This window comes from Herpailurus yagouaroundi, unplaced genomic scaffold, assembly GCF_014898765.1.
Source record: "Herpailurus yagouaroundi ecotype Mexico unplaced genomic scaffold, PumYag 142, whole genome shotgun sequence".
In the NCBI taxonomy this organism is placed as follows: Eukaryota; Metazoa; Chordata; class Mammalia; order Carnivora; family Felidae; genus Herpailurus; species Herpailurus yagouaroundi.
Window position 1 is genome coordinate 26138542 of NW_024412397.1, and position 18937 is coordinate 26157478.

The following is an 18937-nucleotide window of genomic DNA, read 5'->3' on the forward strand; positions in this document are numbered from 1 at the left end:
GTGGGGCAGGTGGAACCTGTAGAATAGAAGGGAGCCGGCAAGGGCGGAAGTCAGGCGGGAGGGGTCCTACGCAGACCAGACGGGGAGCACAGCGGGGGCCGTGTGACAGGAGGGAGGTGGGGCGGGCGGAGGGCAGGTAGGGGGTCATGTCTCAGGGAGTGGAGGGGCAGAGGGCGGGTATGGCTGGCACGGGTAGCGGGTTCTAAAGGTCTATTGGGAAGGTTATGTGCTGTCCAGTTACTTCGCTGCTCTGAAAAGGGAAATAAAAACTAGTTCCTCCCGGGGGTTGTTGGGAAGATTCAATAATTCTGCCCCACACTGCTGAGGTGTTAATGTGCTGGGGGCTCCCCGTGAGCTGCTGGTAAGTTTGTGTCCATTTACAGCTGGACCCACACAGCGTGCCATGGCTGTGGGCCCGTCTGCTCCTGGGGCTCGGCTGTCCGTTTCTCCGTCTGTCTGTCTGTCCAGGTCTACTGGGAAAGAACCAGCCACTCCGTCCATTCTGCATTTGGAAGGGCGCTGAGATCCCTGCGGGTGCCACTTGAGAGAGGACCCCGGGCACGCGGGGGACAGGGGACACCTCGGTCTTCATTTCCCTCATGGGGACTAAGCACAGGCATCACCCCCGAGGACCCAAGGGCCTATCTTGAGTTATTTTAATTCTGTTTGCTGACGGCTTGCCTAATTGAGACCCTGCATCACTTCTGGACACCGAGGTCCCCCCAGGATACTCCAAACCATAATAGAGGCCACCTTGGCTTCCCCCCCCCCCAACACACGCATTGGAATAAATGGCTAAACTTGAATTACCGGGAAGACTCAGAAATAACCCCTGGAGCCCAGGGTAAGTGCTGATCAGGCAGGAAGGCTCCCTGGTATTTTTAAAACCTGTGCCCCTGTCCCTGCTGGGAAGCCCTGGGGAGTGGGAGGCACCCTCGTGCTCTGGGCTCGTCCCCCTGCGACAGGGGTGGGGGGACGGGAGGAGGTGCTCCCGGCCAGACCGCCCTCCCCTGAGAGCTGCCCACCATTCTAGAACTCACGCCACCCCTCCTCCAGTTTCTCACTGGGTGGGGCCCCCACAACCTGGGAAAGCTCCAGGCTACTGCAGGGCCTTCCTAAATATGCCCATGCGTGAATCATCTGAGCCGGGGAAGGGATCTACAGGCATGACGGAGTGGGTGCTGGGGTGCAGGAGGCAGAAGGTGAGGGACTCTGTCGGGTAGGTCTCGTTTGAAACCTGCCCATTCGCTCATTCCTTTGGAATATGCACTAGCTCCCCACTCAGTCCATTTGAAAACAGCAGCCCCATGCTGTCCACCTCACCCCCGCACAAGAGTTAATTGGGGGGTGGGGGGGTGGGTGGCGTATAGAAGGCAGTGAAGGGCCCAAAGAGGGAGATTGAGCATGCCAAGGAGGGGACAGACAGGAGTCTTCTGCACAGAACCGGTTGGGGACATGGGCTCTGAAGCCAGACTGCTTGGGTTTGCAGTCTGGCTCAGCTAAACCTCCCAGCTCTGCGACTTTGGGCAAGTTACTTCACTTCTCTGTGCAAGTTTGCAAGTTACTTTCCGCATCTGTAAAATGGAAATAAAAACAGTATCTCCTTTCTAAGGTTGTGGCAAGACTCTATGAGCTGATATTCTGTAAAGGGCTCAGTGTATCCCGAACATGGTGAGCATTCTAGAAGTGCTTATTAAACCGCTGAGTGACTTCCAGAGGACAGAGGGTGGGCTGGGCTTGTCCGTGGGTCCGGCACAAAGGCCCTAGACCCAATGGGAGGCACAGCCTGCCTTCCGAGTAAGGTGGTCCCAGGCTGTATCTCATCTCTGGGAGTATGGGGACTCAGCCAGGCATGCAGGGTACCCGGGGTACCAACCCACACCAGATTTGGTCCTGAAAGATGTACACAGGCGGAGCAGATAGGGCCTGCCTTTCTGGAACCTTCTGGAGAGGGCACATGGGTTGGGTTGAAGATATAAGGGGCACTGGTTATGGCATCTGGAACTTCTTGCATACCTGCCATCGATGTCATCTGATGGCACTCCTGCAGGCATCAATGTCCTTGCAACAACAAGAAGAACGAGAAGGCTTGGTGCGGGTCCGTATCTCCTTAAGATCCCCTGCCTGGTGAGGGATGAGCTAGTCTTGAAGCCAAGGGAGGCTGTGCAGGTGGACCGCCCACCATGTCCCCCGCCCCCAGGCAAGGCCCTGTGGACTCCGTGCCAGGGGCCCGGTTACTTGGGGGTCCTTGGAGTTGCTGGGGAAGGACCAGGGGTCAACATCTGTGAGCCAAGTCCCAAATGCCCAACACTGCAGAAACAGAGCCCGAGACTACTGAGGAGATGTAACTGAACCAGCTCGGGAGGCTGTCTCCTGGGGTACCCACTCTACCCTCTGTCCCAGGCACAGATCCGGTGACGATGGCATTGCTCTCTCTCAGCAACCCTCCTGCCCTCCAGGCCGGTGCACACGGGCCCCTACTTCCACTCCAGTTAGATCCCTCACCTCCAGGTCACTCTCCTTGGCTGTCTAGGGTCTATGGGGTCTGCACAAATCCTATTTGCTGGAAAAAGGGGAAGACAGCAAACAAGGGCAATGCTCAGCTTCCCAGAGTGGGCACAGACTAGGAGATGCCCACCGCCGGGGGGCCCGGCACCCGGGAGCTCTGCCAAAATGCACAAAAGGGCCCTCCCACGGATGCGGGTGCCTGGCCCAGGGGACATGCTGGTTCTTCCCTGGGAGAGGGGCCCCAGGGCCTTGTTTTCTTTCCCACGAAGTACGATGCATAGAGCAGATCCTGAGCGGGCGGCATGTGCCGGGAAAGAGGAGCGAGCAAGGGCATCCTGGGAAGGAGCATCGCTCTTAGGTGAGTCGCGGGCCAGCCTTCCCGGGGCCCCCTCACGGCCTGTTCTTCCCAGGAACGCCGAGCGAGGTGGCTGCTGTGTCCAAAGGATGACCTGGCCATTGTGGTTTGTACAAAGGCCGGGGTCTTCTCTAGGCCTATCAGGGCTCTCACGTCAGTTGGACACAGACATGGACATCTGGCTTCAAGAAATGAGCTGTTCTTTCCAAGAGCGCCTGCTTGGGGGTGGGCGTGGGGGAGGAGGAGACAGAGCCTAAAAATAATTCCTATCTGACTCATTTCGCTTAGAATCTGACAGGGCTGCCTGCCAGGTGGGGGTTTGCCTGTCCCATTTTCTTATCTATCTTTAGCAGAGACTTAATGAGGGCAATTTCCTTGCTGGGATATAAAGACAAACCTCGGGCGATGGCAGTGTGATCTGTCTCGCCGTCCCCTGGGCTCCTGATGACAGGATGATGCTGATGGTCACCGCAGGGCTGAGCAGTCTGGGGGGCTTCAGGGATGGTGTCATCCCCGGATGGGGCGAAGGAAACAGAGATCCCCTCAGTGAAACCCAAGCCAGGTGACGACCAGGGGAGGAAGGGTCTCCTGATCCTCCCTTCTCTTGCCCCCAGCTCTCCCACCACCAGACAAACAAGATAAATTACTCAGGTCTGAAATCCCATCACTCACAACCTATTCCTTTACCTTGGGCACCTCTCTACCCTGCTTTAAAGAGCGAGCATCGCTGATTCTCATTATCCACTGTAGTTAAGTTCTACAAAGTCCCACAAACACTGAATTAGGGAATACCGGACGGTTATTCCCAAGGGAAACACAGGGTTAGGTTCCTACAAGCCTCTGGCCACAACATTTTCTCCAATCAGTCAATACATACACCTTATATTATCCGTTTCTGCCTAAAGACACCTTACTTAATATGCATTGTTGGTTCATTAATGGTGAACTAATGGCAACAGCACTCTATCAATCATGAAAATGTACCGTAGGTATCCTGACTATATATAACTTGTGCCTGAATGACACTTCTCTAACACTCGGATTTTTCTCCATGAGGCACATCACAGCCTTCTTGCCCTTAGGAACCCTAGATAGCATGTCAGTATCTAGGCATTTTAAACAGCAAAAGCACACAAATGTGAAAATCGTGGCACGAAAGAGATCGTGAAAAGCATCTCCTTGTCTGACACCAGCTGGGAATGTGCATGTTCGGCCACTCAAATTTCTCCCCGCCCCGGGCATGCCCATGAATGGCCTTGAAAGGACCACTGAACATTGATTTTGAGGTTACAAATAAATTTTAGCAAGTAGGCAAATTGGCAAATATGGAATCCACAAGTAACGAGGACTGATGGTACTTCCAAACGGGCTAACTTAACAACTCGCGAGCTGATGGACAGATCCAGGGATCTGAACTACTTAATTCCTGATCTGTTCCTGGCCGTAAGGAAAGGGGGTTAAAGAGGCCCAAGGAACCCCCAGGGTCCTTGCCTGTGAGCCTAGAAGTGAGAAGGAGGGATCAGTGATTCCAGAATGGAATGAGAGGCTGCCCGTAGCCAGTGATGACCATCAAAGCATGGGGTAGTCATCAGAATGTGTCGCAGAGGGGGCCTAAGGGGGATTAGTGAGGGTTCTAAAATTATAATTTCATATTCTGAGTGAGAGGGAGGAGGGAAGCATGGGGTTGCTGACAGGGTTAATGATGTAAAATTAAGGGCGTAGCTGAAAGAAAGGTTTGCTTTCTGTCGGAGGATAAGTGCTGGGCCAGGAGAGGCAGACCCTGCTGGAGTGTCCATACGATGTCCAGGGCCTATAGGCGGTGGGGCGGGGGGGGGGGGGCAGTGGCAGGTGCTCTGAATTCTTATCTTCTTGCCCAAGGGATGGAGTGGTATTGCTCAGGAAAAGAGAATGCTTTAGTGAGGTCCTAAGGGGTCCCGGCACACGTCTGAGGAATCTTGGAGGACAGACAAAGTGCTGTAGCTGTGTGCTTACAGTTCCAATTTTCAAAAAGCAGAAAATGCATAGATATCATGTCTCTCCAAGAGATTCCCAAACAGATGTTTTGGAAGAAATGATGTAGCCAATAGCTAGCACAGATTCACACGAACCAGAGCAAATTTACTTTCTTTTTTCAAAGGGTTACTCGCCTGATACATTTGGGGAACCCTGAACACATCAAGATTCAAGATTCAAGATTCAAGGAGTATTTCCAGAGGCTTGCCACATCACTCTTTCCTGGGATGGGTATTGAGGAGGGCACCTGTTGGGATGAGCACTGGGTGTTGTATGGAAACCAGTTTGACAATAAATTTCATACTAGGAAAAAAAAAAAAAAAGAATCTCATAGATTCTAAGTTCCTCTAAACAATTTTTTAATTGATATGCCAATTCTATAACAAAAATCTATCCTTTCAAATTACGTAAGTCAGGATTTTAGTATATTTAGAAAGTTATATATCCATTGCCAGTAATTCCAGAGGTCCTGTGCATTTTTATCAGTGACCTAGATGATGTCACAGAGAGCTTGCAAAATCAAATCTGACGGCTGACACTAACTCTGTCCCTAGGGAAAGAGCCTGGCACCCAGGGAGGGTTGGGGCACATGTTGGCAGAGAAAGGGAAGAAGGAATAAGAGTCTTAACTGGTTCTACAATTAGAGGACGCCAGGCCACAGCCATGGGCATTCAGGCTCCAATCACCCTGCGGTGTCCAGGATGCGGCCCCCACTGCACCACCTGGGGACCCAGGGAGGGGGTGGCATATGCGGAAGTGTGGGGACGGCTCGCTCTTCTGCCCCTCGCCCAGCAGGGCCATCCGACCCTGGCTGGATGACCACGGCATTCTTTTCTTTTTCCTTACAAATCTGCTTTGCACATGCAGTCAATTAACCATTCTCAGACCTCACTTAACGAAACAGATTAAGTTGGAGAACGGCTCTCTTGTCTCCCCGGCTGCAAGGGCAGCGTGCGACGGAAAGACAGTGCCTGCATTCGCTGTCCTGCCCTGTTAGGAGGTCCGGTTCTGGAGCGTGCTGTGTCTACACAGACTTGTAGCACCCCGGGCCAGGGCCCATCAGGAACCAGGAGCTCCGGCCTTTCCCTTCGATTTAGTTCCGTTGGGGGTGGTGACTGCCATAAGCACCACCCTCTTGCCTCTGTCTCTAGGGAGCTTTGTGGCGCGGCTTCTGGCTCCCGCACCTATTCCGCCGCGCCTTTCCCGTTCCTTCCCTCCCGATATCCTCCGGTCTCCCTTCCAAATCCCCCTTGTGTCTCACAGGCTACTTCAACGCCCACCTCCTCCAGGAAGCACTCCTCAGTCACCTCCTGCTGGCTCCTTTCTTTGGACGCTCGGATTCTACATGCAGTCTGGTGGCTTCAACAGCCAAAGAGGGTTGCGCAAGCCCCTGGAGAGCAGGGGCCAAGCCTGCCACTTCTCTGGTGTTCTCTGGAGCACGGGATGTGGCACAGAGCGCCCCTCCATCAATCCCAGTAGGAGAGGCAGGTACTGCTTCACTGGGGCATTCAGGGTGATGTGCCACCCAGGCCCCCCTTCAGGAACGGGGCACTCAACCCCCTCGGCTGCTGGACGTGCCGGAGCGGACACCGCCCCCTGCCCCGAGCTGTCAGCCCCTATCGAGACTGCCCTGGGTGATAAGAGCAGCCAGCCTAAAGTTGTGGCAATTCTATCCAACGACCAGCGGACAGGGGTATACAGACCTGCTCCTTCACTCCGTCTTGGGACAGCTCTGAATCACCTCAACTTCAGCGCCCCCCCATAGGGCTAGAACTCCCCACCCAGACTCAGCGTTTCCCTCCGCCCAATCTTGCTCCCTTCCCTTCCTGTCTACCACCATTGATCCAAAGGACCCTCCTCCGTTTCCTGGGCAGACCCTGACAGTTGTTCATTGCCCCAGTCTGTTCATCTTGTAAACGCAGCAGGGTGGAGGAGGTGCGGAGAAAATCCTGCGCCCCCGGCAGGTGAGACCTCACTCAAGGTCAGCAGCGTGGGCAAGACTCAGCCCTCTGGGAGCCCGCTCCTCTGCCTGCACCCGTGGCCAGGGGTGGGTCGCCTGGGAGGCGGGGAGGGGAAGCTGGCAGGCCCTCCTCCAGGCAGCAGGTGGCCAACGTGGGTGGGGACAGGGCACCTGAGGCATGTTGCTCTTTGAGGAACGCTTGAAGTGCTCATTTAGTCCGTTCATAGCATGAAATGCATAATTTTTTCTGAAATCAGCAAACATCTTTGAGTAGCGTCCCCAAAGAAGCAAGTGGTTACTAGTTGTTTTAAGTTTGGGGAACATTTTTAAGGGGAAAAAAAAAAAACCATGAGCCGTTCTGGAGCTTTCTGCAAAATGAGGACAAGACATTCGCAACTCAACTGTAATCACAGAGCGCCTCGCAGCAGCCCATGGAGTGTGGGAGCAGAGTCCACAGACAGCTGCGCTGAAGGGACCCTCCCTCCGTGTCTGCCGGGGGAAGCGGACGCAGGAGAAGGAAACTGATCCTGGGGAGCATGCAGGGCAAAGCTCCCCGGGCTCACGAGGGAGATCACGGGTGACGGCCCACCCTCGCTGCCGCCAGCTCCCCACCTTTCCTTACAGTGGTTCCCACGTACCTCGGACCCAAGAGGGGGCTGGCGCTAAGACTTTCCAGGGGCCTTGCAAGGATTAGATCGTTCAAGCCTCCCGCTTAGTAGACCCATTTTACAGAAGACGAAGTAGGGGCACGAGCCAACTGCCCAGGTCACAGAAGGAGGGAACGGAGGAGGCGGAATGCCCATCCGGTGTCGAATTCCGGGGCGCACGCCTCAGACTCCCACAACTGGAAGTGACCAGCAGGAGGGGCACAAGCCACATCGCGTCCCGCGGGAGCTGGGGTAGAACGCAGACGTCCCGCTCTAATCTGCAGGGCGCCACACAATCCACCTGGCGCTCCCTGCCGTCCTGACCCGCAGATGGGCCCTCTGAGGGTCAAGACGTTTACTCCTGGAGTCCGTGTGTGGTCTAGCTGAACACCCTCTTCCATTCCGGCTAGCTCCCTCTGGTTTCGGTCCCTGTGAACGCGAGGCAGCTGCTCCGGGCCCTCCGTGTAAATCTCTCATGACTTTATTGGCATGCATGCTCTTCCCCTGCTTCGTCCCGTCAGCCTCTCCTCCCAGGACATACTTTCCATCCCTTTAATCATCTTTATTGCCTCGCTTTGGACCCTGTCCCGGGTCCACATCCTTTGCGAGGTGTGCTGACCTAACCCAGACGTTTGTTAACACGAGTGGGGCTCAGCGGAAGGTCGGCTTCCCAGCGTGTGTGTGCCACTCTCCTCCTCCTCCGTTCCCGGATCACGCTGCTCTCCGGAGGCCTGCCACTGTCGAGGGCGGGGGGGGGCGGGGGGCGTTGCGGCGGAGCGAGGCGACCGGGGCCACGAGCGGAGGTGGGGCCGACATGGGTGCTGAGCATCAGCCCGCCGCTGCCTGGGCCCGAAGGAGCGGAGCCGGGCAGGGGGTGACCCTTCATTCAGAAGCTTGGGGATTCCACACACCTCCGCACACATACTCGGGACCGGGCGGCAGGGGAAGAGGGCCACCAAGTCTCTGTTCTCCCTGATCCCTTCCCGGCCCCAGAGAACCCCAATCCCCTTTTAGGGGGTGCTCCCAACTTCTTCCCTCCGCCAGGAAGCCAGAAACCAGGAATTAGCCTCTGTGAAGCAGCTACGGCAAAAAGGCAGCACCCACAGTGAAATAAGCCTGCGCTGGTCTGGTCAAGCCTGGACTAGGGCTTGGTCCCACTCTCCTGGCTCAGTTTCCCCTTTTCCTGCAGCCACATGATGTGCCTGGTGGTTCTGATGTCGAAGCCAAGACGGCCTTCCTCCTGGTCAGTTGTATGCTTACTGTCCTCTGTGAAGGCCTCACACCCACCAAATGCACCAGCTGATGATGAGCTCTGGGTGCCCGGTGCCCCATTCGCCCGGAGCTGTGGCCACCACCCAGCACTCCTCGGTCAGGGCCCACGTGTGGAGGGAGGCACCGGGGACCCTGGTCAGCCACAGCCTTAGTTTCAAGGGATAACAGGAAAACAGGCTCCTCTAGTTTCTTAGCAAGAGATGAGGGCTGGACTATTCCTCGGCTCTCAGACGACATTCGGTGTTCATCAAAGGTAAAACCACAGGCCATCACTTTTATCCACGAAAAAACTCCCCACAGAGGAACACACCTCATTTTAGTTCCTTAGGCAGAAGCCTTTTTGCTCTCTCCTTCTCTCCTTCCTCCTTCCCATCCCTCTTCTCTTTTACTCCCTCCCTTCCTTTATTTTTTACATTTCCAGCCAGAAGGAATATATGCATATTCAAACAAAAAAATTTACTCTAATGCGGCGTTATTACAAATGTCCACAGACCCCAAACATTGCTCGGTACCTGGAGTTTTCCATTTGAAATATACCATGAAGACCTTTCCATGTGAGAGAGGCTGCAAGGAAACTAAGGCATATGCCTTCCTGGGACGCCTAGCCTCAGCTGCTTATTAGTAGCTGCCTCGTGGCACTTTTTCTTTTCTAAGTTTATTTAGAGAGGGAGTAAGAGAGAAAGCAACTGGGAAAGGGGCAGAAGGGGGTGGGGGGGAGCAGAGAGAGAGAGAGAGAGAGAGAGAGAGAGAAAGAGAATCCCAAGCAGGCTCCAGACTGTCAGCGCAGAGCCCAATGTGGGGCTCGATCCCACAAACCGCAAGATCATGACCTGAGCCAAAATCAGAGTCAGACGCTCAACCGACTGAGCCACCCAGGCGCCCCTCGTGGCAGGTTTTCTGGCCCCTAGCTGTCACCCAGCACTCTGAACTGCAGGGAGACCCTGGTTTTTGCCTTAGTGTGAGTGAGCGTGTCCGGGTGCTAGAGAGCAGGTGCATGTGCAGTTTCTGATCTGCATATTGTTTGTCACAGCAGAGCCCAGCACCACGCGGGACAGAAACCCTTGGAACTGTGAGCTCCTGGAGGCCATGTCTCAGAACATATGTCAGCTGGGACCCGGTCCCTTGAGGACTGCTATCGTTATGGTAAGGTTAGGGGAAAGAGCATTTTTCCTCCCGAGGGGGCATAACCTGCACTGCCCTGGACTCCTGAAGGGACCCACCCCCTGGGCCGGCCCAGAGAAGTGTACCCCCTGCTTCCCGACTGGTACCCAACCCACCTGCTTCACCTCACAGGTATCAGCTGGCCACTGGGGAAAGCGAAACCCAGGCCAGAACCGACGGAGCTACAGACGGCTGGCCAAGGACAGAAAACCCAGAGTTCTCGACGGAGTCTCTCCTACCTTCGGTCATTTCTCCTCCTCCGGAACAACTTCTTCGTGTGGGCGATCTCTACTTCGTGCGGCATCGGGTGGTAGCCCTGCGTCATGTGGGAGGAAGGGGGATCGTTAGTAACTTGGGAAAGACGGCAAAGACCTTCTCGCACGTAACTGTTGATAACGACATCTGTGACGAAGGAAATCAGGAGTGCACGACTAGACTCCGACCACCAAATCCACACTGAAAAATGGAAAATGGTAGAATGAATCCATTCCCCACCAGGCAATGATGCTGTAATTACAGAACCGAAGATTAGAAGGACACAAAGGAGACCTTAGAATCTGTCATACCCAGTCATTCAAATTCCAAGACGAGGACACTGAGATCCAGAGGGGTGAGTGAACCAGTTCAAGGTCTTGTAGAGCATTAGCAACAAAGCGGGGACCAGATCCCGGATTCACGGCTGCATGATGGAGTTATTTTTTGAACACTCGTGACTTCTCTCAGCTTCCCGACACAGTGGGAATGTTAGTAACTTCTCCGGGCCATTGAGAGGACAAGGAGACACAGCCCCTTGCAAACCCTGGGCCTCACAAAGAGGGAGTGGGTTAGGACCCGGGTTGTCTCACGCCAGCCCAGGACAGCCCGGGCAATTCTGACCCAAGACCCTCATTCCTCACACTCCTGGGGAGTACTCAGGATGAAATAGTTAAATGCTGTTTTAGACTCTGAACTGGGAAAAATCCTAAGGATGGTCTCTTGTATAGTGTTGTCAGGACAACAGCTATGCATCTACGTCAAGGTCGGAGAAAGACCCTCGACTTATAACATGGGGCTGATCTTGCACATGCCGAGCCCCAGGCAGAATTCTCTGCGGAAGCTGGGCTGAAGGCCAGCCCTAGGCACACACAGGATGAGAGGGAGTGACAGGTCTCGGTGTGTTTAAGAGTGATCAGCCAGGGGTGCCTGGGTGGCTCAGTTGGTTGGTCGTCTGACTTCGACTCGGGGCATGATCTCACAGTTCGTGGGTTCGAGCCTCACGTCGGGCTCTGTGCTGACGGCTCGGAGCCTGGAGCCTGCTTCGGATTCTGTGTCTCCCTCTCTCTCTGCCCCTCCCCTGCTCATGCTCTGTCTCTGTCTCAAAAATAAATAAAAACTTAAAAAAAAAAGTTTTAAAAAGAGTGGTCAGCCAGAGTCCATATAGCCCCCCCCCCCCCCCCCCCTTATAGACAGGGAGACTGAGGCCCAGAGCCTCTATGGTAGCAGCCCTCTGGTTTCAGGCTCCATAGTGGATGGCCTCACTGGGAGGCCTTCTCAGGGCTTAGTCCCCAACCAGTGCGGGGTGGATGTTGGCAGTTCTGGCCAGTCTCAAGGAGCTTCCCGGGGCCCGGCAGTGGGAAGACAAGAGGGAACAGGCTCGGGAGGACACAGGGACTCTGGCATCACGGATGCCTGGCCTAGCCTCCTATGGAGTCCCGGGAGGGAAGGACACATTTCAACATTTATTGTAATAACAGTCCCTCCCTCCTACCCTGTCTCTTGCCTCCGACAATCCGGCCAAAGAGCATGAATGAATTCCGGGCTCCAGGCGGCCACAATGGGCCTGTGCAGCCTTAGGATGTGCTTTGTTTAATGGTTTTTCTCAAAGGATATTATTTGCTTTTCTTTAATACAAAACACAAACAAGGAAAAACACCAAGTCTTCCCCTCTCATTTCCCCTCTCCCATCCTGACCCAGCTCCGGGCTGGCCCCTTCCCTCCCTCCTGGCCTGGGGTCACTGTAGGAACACACTGGGTGTGCCCCACGTAGACAATGGAAGGAAGCCGAGGCTCCCTCTCAAGCTGGCAGCCTGGATCGGGATCTCAGCTCTGAGGCCGGGCAGACGGAGCTGTCCGCGACCCTGGGCCTTCCATGAGCCCAGAAGGTGCGGCCTCCCCTGTCTGGGCTTCAGAGTCCTGGGCTCTGGCCTGCATCCCGCCCTTCTCCTCCACACACAGTGGGGAGCTGCCTTCGGGACTCACCCTCCGCTGGAGTCCTAGCTCTCTACCAAACTCAGAGTGGCCCAGAGGACCTGCAGGGCCCCTCGAGGCTTCTAATGAAGCCCCTGCTGTGACCTCTGTGTCCATCCACCTGTCTCCTCCGAAGTATGTGAATGCGTAGAAAATATAAGAGTAAAAACATGGGGTTTGGAGCTGCACCGTGAACGTTCAGCTCCTGGCGCTCCCTTTGGATGATTCTGTGACTTTGACAGATAACCTCACCTCCACCTGCCTCACTTGCCACATCCGTAAAATGGAGATAATAATAGCATCGGCCTCCTAGGGTCCCTGCAGGAGTTAAATGGGTTGATAAGCAAGTAAAGAAGGCAGACTAGTGCCTGCTATGCAGTATGCCTCAGTGTCTCCAGTGGTGCCACTGTCACCATCACTTTCATCACCTTCCCATCCTCCGGACACTCTGCTCAGGGCTGAGGGGCCAAAGCAAGCGAGGGTGTTCTGGTCCCTCTCCTCATGGAGCCCCCAGCCCTGGCAGCGAGTCTGGCTGAGGTGGTCTGCAGGAGAGGAGGGTGTGGGAGGCTCAGGTTAGGGAGGTGACCCAGGTGTGGAGCTGGAGAAGGACGGAGAAGAATGGAGAAGGATGGAGAGCTCTCTTTGGCCTGAGGCTGGCAGGCACCAGCAGGAGGCCAGAAATCGGAGAAAAACACGTGATAGAACCAAGTCTTGCACTTCTGAAATCTTCCCTCTCCAGGAACAATCCAGGCTGGGGCTAGGGAGGACTGGTCCCACCCGCAAGACCACCTGGAGCCCCTGGCTATGGGCATGTTGGTGAATCAATGAATGAGAGCCACCTTCCCTGGGGCACTTACATAGGACTTTGAGGAGCTCCTGCATAAAGCAGGACATACTGTATTTATACAAGCTTCACTGGAGGACTCTCTTCAATCAGCCACTTTGTTTCTCAGGCTGGTGGTTGGCACCGAGTGACCCACACAACTCAAGATGCTGCCCACACTCCCTCCAAGACAAGGGTGACTGGGGTCAATCGGGGAAAATAGGTGGCCGGCGGAAGAAGAGAGAATCTGTGCTCAGACCCACATCTGCCATCAGGCCAGTGTTGATCCGGGTTAGCCCAGCTTCTCTACTCACCGGCAAGAGGTAAGGCTGGCACGTGAATGTTCATAGCAGCCTTACTCATCAGAGTCACAACTGGAAACAACCCAAATGTCCACTAACCGAGGACTGGATAAGTAAAATGTGGTATGTCCATACAATGGAATATTATACGGCCACAAAAAGGAAGGAAGTTCTGATACATGTGACAATGTGGATGAACCTTAAAAATATCATGCTGGGAGCACCTGGGTGGCTGGTTGGTTGAGGGCCCAACTCTTGATTTTGACTCCGGTCCTGATTCCAGGGTTGTGAGGTCAAGCTGTGCCTCCGGCTCCATGCTGGGTGTAGAGCCTGCTTAACATTCATACATGTTCTCTCTGCCCCTCCCCGGCTCTCTCTCACTCTCAAAAAACAAAAAAACAACTCCCACCCCCCCTCCAAAGAAACAACAACCCATCATGCTCAGGGAAAGAACCTAGTCACCAAAACCCAGTATTGTAAAATTCCATTGTCATGAAATGTCCAGAATAGGCAAACGTGCAGACAGGAAGTAGATGAGTGGTGGCCGGGGGCTGGGGAGAGGAAGGATAAGGAGTCACTGTGAATGAGTACCAGGTTTCTCTTTGGGTGATGGAAATATTCTGGAATTACACAGGAGTGATGGCTGCACGTGTGACCTTGAGGATATACTAAAAAAAAAAAAAAAACAAAACACCCCAAGAAACCCAACTCACCGTACACTTCAAAAGGGTGAATTTTATGGTATGTAAATCATGCCTCAATTTTAAAAAGTGGGAAGAAAATCCGGGGGCAGTATGTTCTGGGGAGAGGGGACAGCAAGTGTTAATTAAAAAAAAAAAAAAAAAAAAGAGCGGTGCCTGGGTGGCTCAGTCGGTTAAGCGTCCGACTTTGGCTCAGGTCATGATCTCGTGGTTTGTGGGTTCGAGCCCCGCGTCAGGCTCTGTGCTAACAGCTCAGAGCCTGGAGCCGGTTTCGGATGCTCTGTCTCCTCCTCTCTCTGCCCCTCCCCCGCTCATGCTCTGTCTCTCTCTGTCTCTCAATAATAAATAAATGTTAACAAAAAATTTTTTTTAAAAAGCAAGCAAGAAAGATCCAGCCACAATGGAACATGCTCCTCTCGCTCCATTACTCTCCAGGAAGCAGTTGCCCTGAAACATTTTATATAAGAGAGGGCTGCAAAGGGCAGCATGTCCTAGGCAAGAGGCACCCAATGACAAGTGTGAATAATAAAGAAGCTGGAAAGGAGCATGGGGGATTGGTATCTCCAGGCCTGGCCAGGGGATATGATATTTCGGCTTTGGACCAGAGTTCTCTCCCTGCTTTTCAGAATATATCACTAAAGTGGAAATGGAAATTTATCAGGCTTCCTAGAATTATCCTTTAACAGCAAACAGTGGTCTCTGCTCTAATTCCTTATTTAACAAATCCTTCCATTCTATGCCTTGAAAGAGCCCCAGGGGCGCCTCTGTGGCTCAGTCGGTTAAGCGTCTGGCTCTTGATTTCGGCTCAGGTCATGATCTCATGGGTTGTGGGATCGAGTCATATATTGGACTCTGAGCTGACAGTGTGGAGCCTGCTTGGGATTCTCTCTCTCTCCCTCTCTCTCTGCCCCTCCCCTACTCACACTCTTTCTCAAAATAAGTAAATAAACATTAAAAAAAGAAAAAGAAAGAGCCTCATATGAATGTCAGTCCAGGTAGGAGACACTCCCTCCCCAGTCCTCCCACAAGTGAGAGCACGGCCTTCTGGTTTACTAGCTGCTTGGTGTTTCTCATCAGTCTCGAGTCACGTGAGACCCCGTAGCGTTACCCTGGACCACCTCAGGCTCTGCCTGCTCTCCTTCTACTTCTCTGCATGAGAATTCTTCCCTTAGCTCTGAGACCTGGCTGCAGATCCCCTCTCTCTACCCTCTGACCACGTTTGCTAAGTAAATGGGCCTGGGAGACAAGTAGGTTATAGAAACCAAGCCTCTCCAGGGACGGAGGGAAGATAATACTCCTTCCACAGGCGGCACGGGCAGAATACACAGGAAGCACACACACGCACACATGCCTGACTCGGAGATCAGCAGTGGTGTATATATGTCCCCCTGCAGGGCCGTGCCGGATGGCTCTGGTTGCAGAAACATGTTCTATAAAATCCACCCATTCCAGGGTAGGCTGAGGTGGGTACTTACAACCCAGGGTGGTATTTCCAAGGGATTAAAGGCAGGCCCAGCAGAGCGGCTGGCCCCAGGCTGGGAGTGCACGGGCCTTGCCCTGAGAGGCCAGTAGAGACAAACAAATCTTGGGTCTGGGGTGCAGCAAGGGAGGGCCAAACAAACACACCAGGCGAGGAGCGTGTGCGCCCTCGGCCCTGAGACCCACTGACCCTGTGCTCGCAGTGCCACACTTCCACGAGGCTACAGGCGCCCCTCCCTTCCCCCATCCTAAAACCCACCAGCTCTCCCGTCCACCTTTCCTGTAAAAATTGCCGTTTTAGGCACCGCACATATAGAGAAAAAGAAATCGGCCAAATGCTGGTCTGTGTAGAGCACACGTCTAGTGAGAGCAGAGAGATGACCATCAGGTGAGCAGATGCTCTGATAAGTGACAAAAACACTACGGAGCAGAACAAGGCGTGGCAAGGGCATGAGCACGGCGGGGGCGGGGGTGGGGTGGCCAGGGAAGACTTCTGTTACTTGACATCCGTCCGTCAAACCCACCCACCCGTATGTCTATCCTTGGTTCTTTCTCACGCAACCAGTGCCGAAGGCCCACCGTGTGCCAGGTGCATCAGATGGAGAATACTAGAACGAACAGACTCAGTTCTGGCCCTGGAGGTCAGGGGATCATTGGACAGATGCCTCTGGCAGCCCAGAAGACGAATGAGGACCCTGCTTACAAGAAGGGTCAGGGAAGCCTTTGCGGTACCTACGCTGAGCCCTAGGGGTTTGATAGGGGTACATGAGAAGACTAGAAGCTATGTTATGACCTCCGTCAGCTGGCCAATGATGTTAGCATCACAGCAGTGTGTGGAGATGTGCTTGGCACTGTGGTCAGACAGAGAAGCACCAGGGTAGTCTGAGGGCCAGGGCTGGTGCTCCTGATGTCTGGCTTGGGGCCATCTGGATGGTTCTTCTACCCCCTTTAAGCAGGTAGATTTATGTGCCTCAAAACGATCAGCTGGAGTCCTAACCCTGGAGGGAGCTGTGAACATGACCTTATTTGGAGATACGGTCTTTGCAGATATGGTCAAGTGAAGACGATGTCATACTGGATGAGTGGGCCCTAAATTCAATGACTGGTGTCCTTAGAAGAAGAAGGAAATTTGGCCACAGAGACACAAGAGACACAGAAAGAGAAGGCCATGTAAAGATGCAGGCAGTGTTGGACCAACACGGCTTGAGCCAAAGAACTCCAATGACTCTGGCAGCCACCAGAAGCTGGTGACAAGAAAGGATTTTTCCCCAGAGCCTTCAGAAGGAGCATTGGTCCCACCGATGCTTCCATCCCAGATTTCTAGCCTCCAGAACTGTGGGACAATAAATGTCTGTTCTGTACATCACCCAGTTAGCCGTACTTATGGTGGCCCTCGAACACTCCCCGCCCTCTCATCCAGATCCCACAGCACAGTCCCAGCCACAGGTCGATAGTGTGAGGCTGGCCTGATGGCCTCTCCCATCTGCTCCCTGAGTGTCCACAGCTTGGTCCTCTCAGTGCGGTCCCCCAGCACCCTGTCCTCTCCATCTGATTCTCCCCGGCAGAGGTCACATCACCCCCCACCTGTACTACTCCAGAGCCCTCGGGGCCATAACCCACAGGGGTAGGCTGCTCCAGGGCTGGAGTACCAGGCCCTGTGTCAGTCCGGAGGGGGTCGTCTAGCCTCCCACCAAACCAACAGCCCGAGATGCTGCCCAGGCCCCCGCTTCACAATGAAGAGAGACCCGAATCCCTAGGACAAGCAGGGTGCATCCACCTCCCAGCCCAGACCCACCTTCCGGCACCCTTGCAGGGACCAGGGAGACGGGAGGGGCAGGGAAGCTAGAAACCACGTACGCACTTCACAGAACCCCATGCCCCCTTTCTCCTCAGAGAAATTTTTTCTGATATTCCTGTGACCTTTGGCCCACGGCCACTAACTTCAGACCTGAGCCTGACAGAAATCATCCAAGCCAAACTCTCCCACGTCTGTTATCTTTCTTTCACACGTCAGCTCTTTGCAGAGAGAGAGACAGAGAGAGAGAGAGAGAGAGAGAGAGAGCATTATACCAGTACGAGAGTCTTCCTCCTGCTGTGTGAAGGGTCCCCCAGACTGCACAAGACCTGGCAGGAACTGCATAGCCTTCACTGGGAGGCAGTGGAACCATGAAACACCCGAGTTGGAACAAGGACCCTGGTCCAGGTGAGGCGTCAGTGGGAGGCTTCCAGCGGGGAGGTGCCCTCCCCAGTCTCCTGTGGAGGTAGGCCCTGTACTCCAGCCCTGCTCTCTCCAGTGCCACACCTGTCTGCCCCATCACACCTGGATGTGGACCCTCCACCCTGGCCTCTTGGAAACCACGAACTGTCTCCTCTTCTTCACGAACTTGCATACTAATCGGCCCCTCCAGGCTCCTGTCACTCGCAAGAATGCTATAAAATACATGGAAACTGATGGCTTCCTTTTTTCCAGAAGATTCCAGGTGGAGGGCCCCAGCCATAATCTGACAGAAGAAAAGCTGGACGTTGGTTCTGCCGTGCCCACCGGGCAAGCCCAGGGAGCCGGAGTCCCAGGGAGGCAGGACAGACCCTCTGGCCAAGCCAGCTCGGGACTTCCCAGGCTCCCCCCATCTCCAGCCCAACTCGGGGAGATATCCCGAGGGCAAACAGTACAAAGCAGCCACAGCACTTGGCAACGTAATGGGCCATAAAAATACCAAGTACATCTCCCGTGACAATGAGCTTGTCTCAATAGCGGAGCCTTCCTCCTGCGGGGGGTCATGTTTTTTCATAGCTTCTAAGAAGTTATCCTACCAAGGTCTTGCTGTGGGCACGTGGGCAGGATGTGTGGGTCACGTCCAATGAAATAAACAGGTAATGTTTCTAAAATTCCTGGAATCTCTAGGCTGCACGGCTATTCAGAAGAAGCCGACCGGTTTTAGAAAGAAAGGTGAGGGGCAGACAGGCTCACTCACGTTTAAATGTGTGGTTTTCTTTTTCTTTCAATTTATTTATTTATTTTTAATCAGCAGAGACTTGTAAAAAATGCAATACTTTAGCTGGAGTCCCAGTGTAAGAAAACAGATAAAAGTAGGCAGGGATGAGATCCAGAGGCTGAGCCATCGGGACTCACCCCTGCCTGGAGTTCCTACTCACCCTCTGGAATGTGCACCTCAACTCCACCTGTTCTGAAAAGGTTTGCTCTAGATACCATGCGATGCTGGCTCCACAGGAACTGGACGTTTTTCTAGAGGAAGAGTTTAACTGAGGCTCTCCGGGCAGGTTTTAGTGAAGTCTCTGGCCCCCCCCCCCCCCCACATTGCACATGAACACTTTTCCTGTGGTGGTCTTTGGGGTGAGAGCCCATGGCATTCATCATAATCTGGGGTCTGTGCCTGAGCGGTACTGCAGTGACAGAGGTTAGATCGCTGCCCCGTGCACACCTTCCTTGCATGCACTAAGCCAATAAAACCCACCCCTCCCCTTTCCTTCA

At 54.0% G+C, this 18937-nt stretch overlaps 1 protein-coding gene across 8 annotated transcripts in view; it reads right to left on the bottom strand.

Moving 5' to 3' along the window:
- The window catches only part of CTIF (cap binding complex dependent translation initiation factor), a 299569-nt gene that overhangs the window by 126015 nt on the left and 154617 nt on the right, over positions 1–18937 (bottom strand). For all 8 annotated transcript variants that reach the window (XM_040478885.1, XM_040478883.1, XM_040478882.1 and 5 more), the window contains one exon: positions 10156–10232. In XM_040478885.1, coding sequence (XP_040334819.1) covers positions 10156–10232 — 77 coding nt within the window. The remainder of the gene's footprint in view (positions 1–10155; positions 10233–18937) is intronic.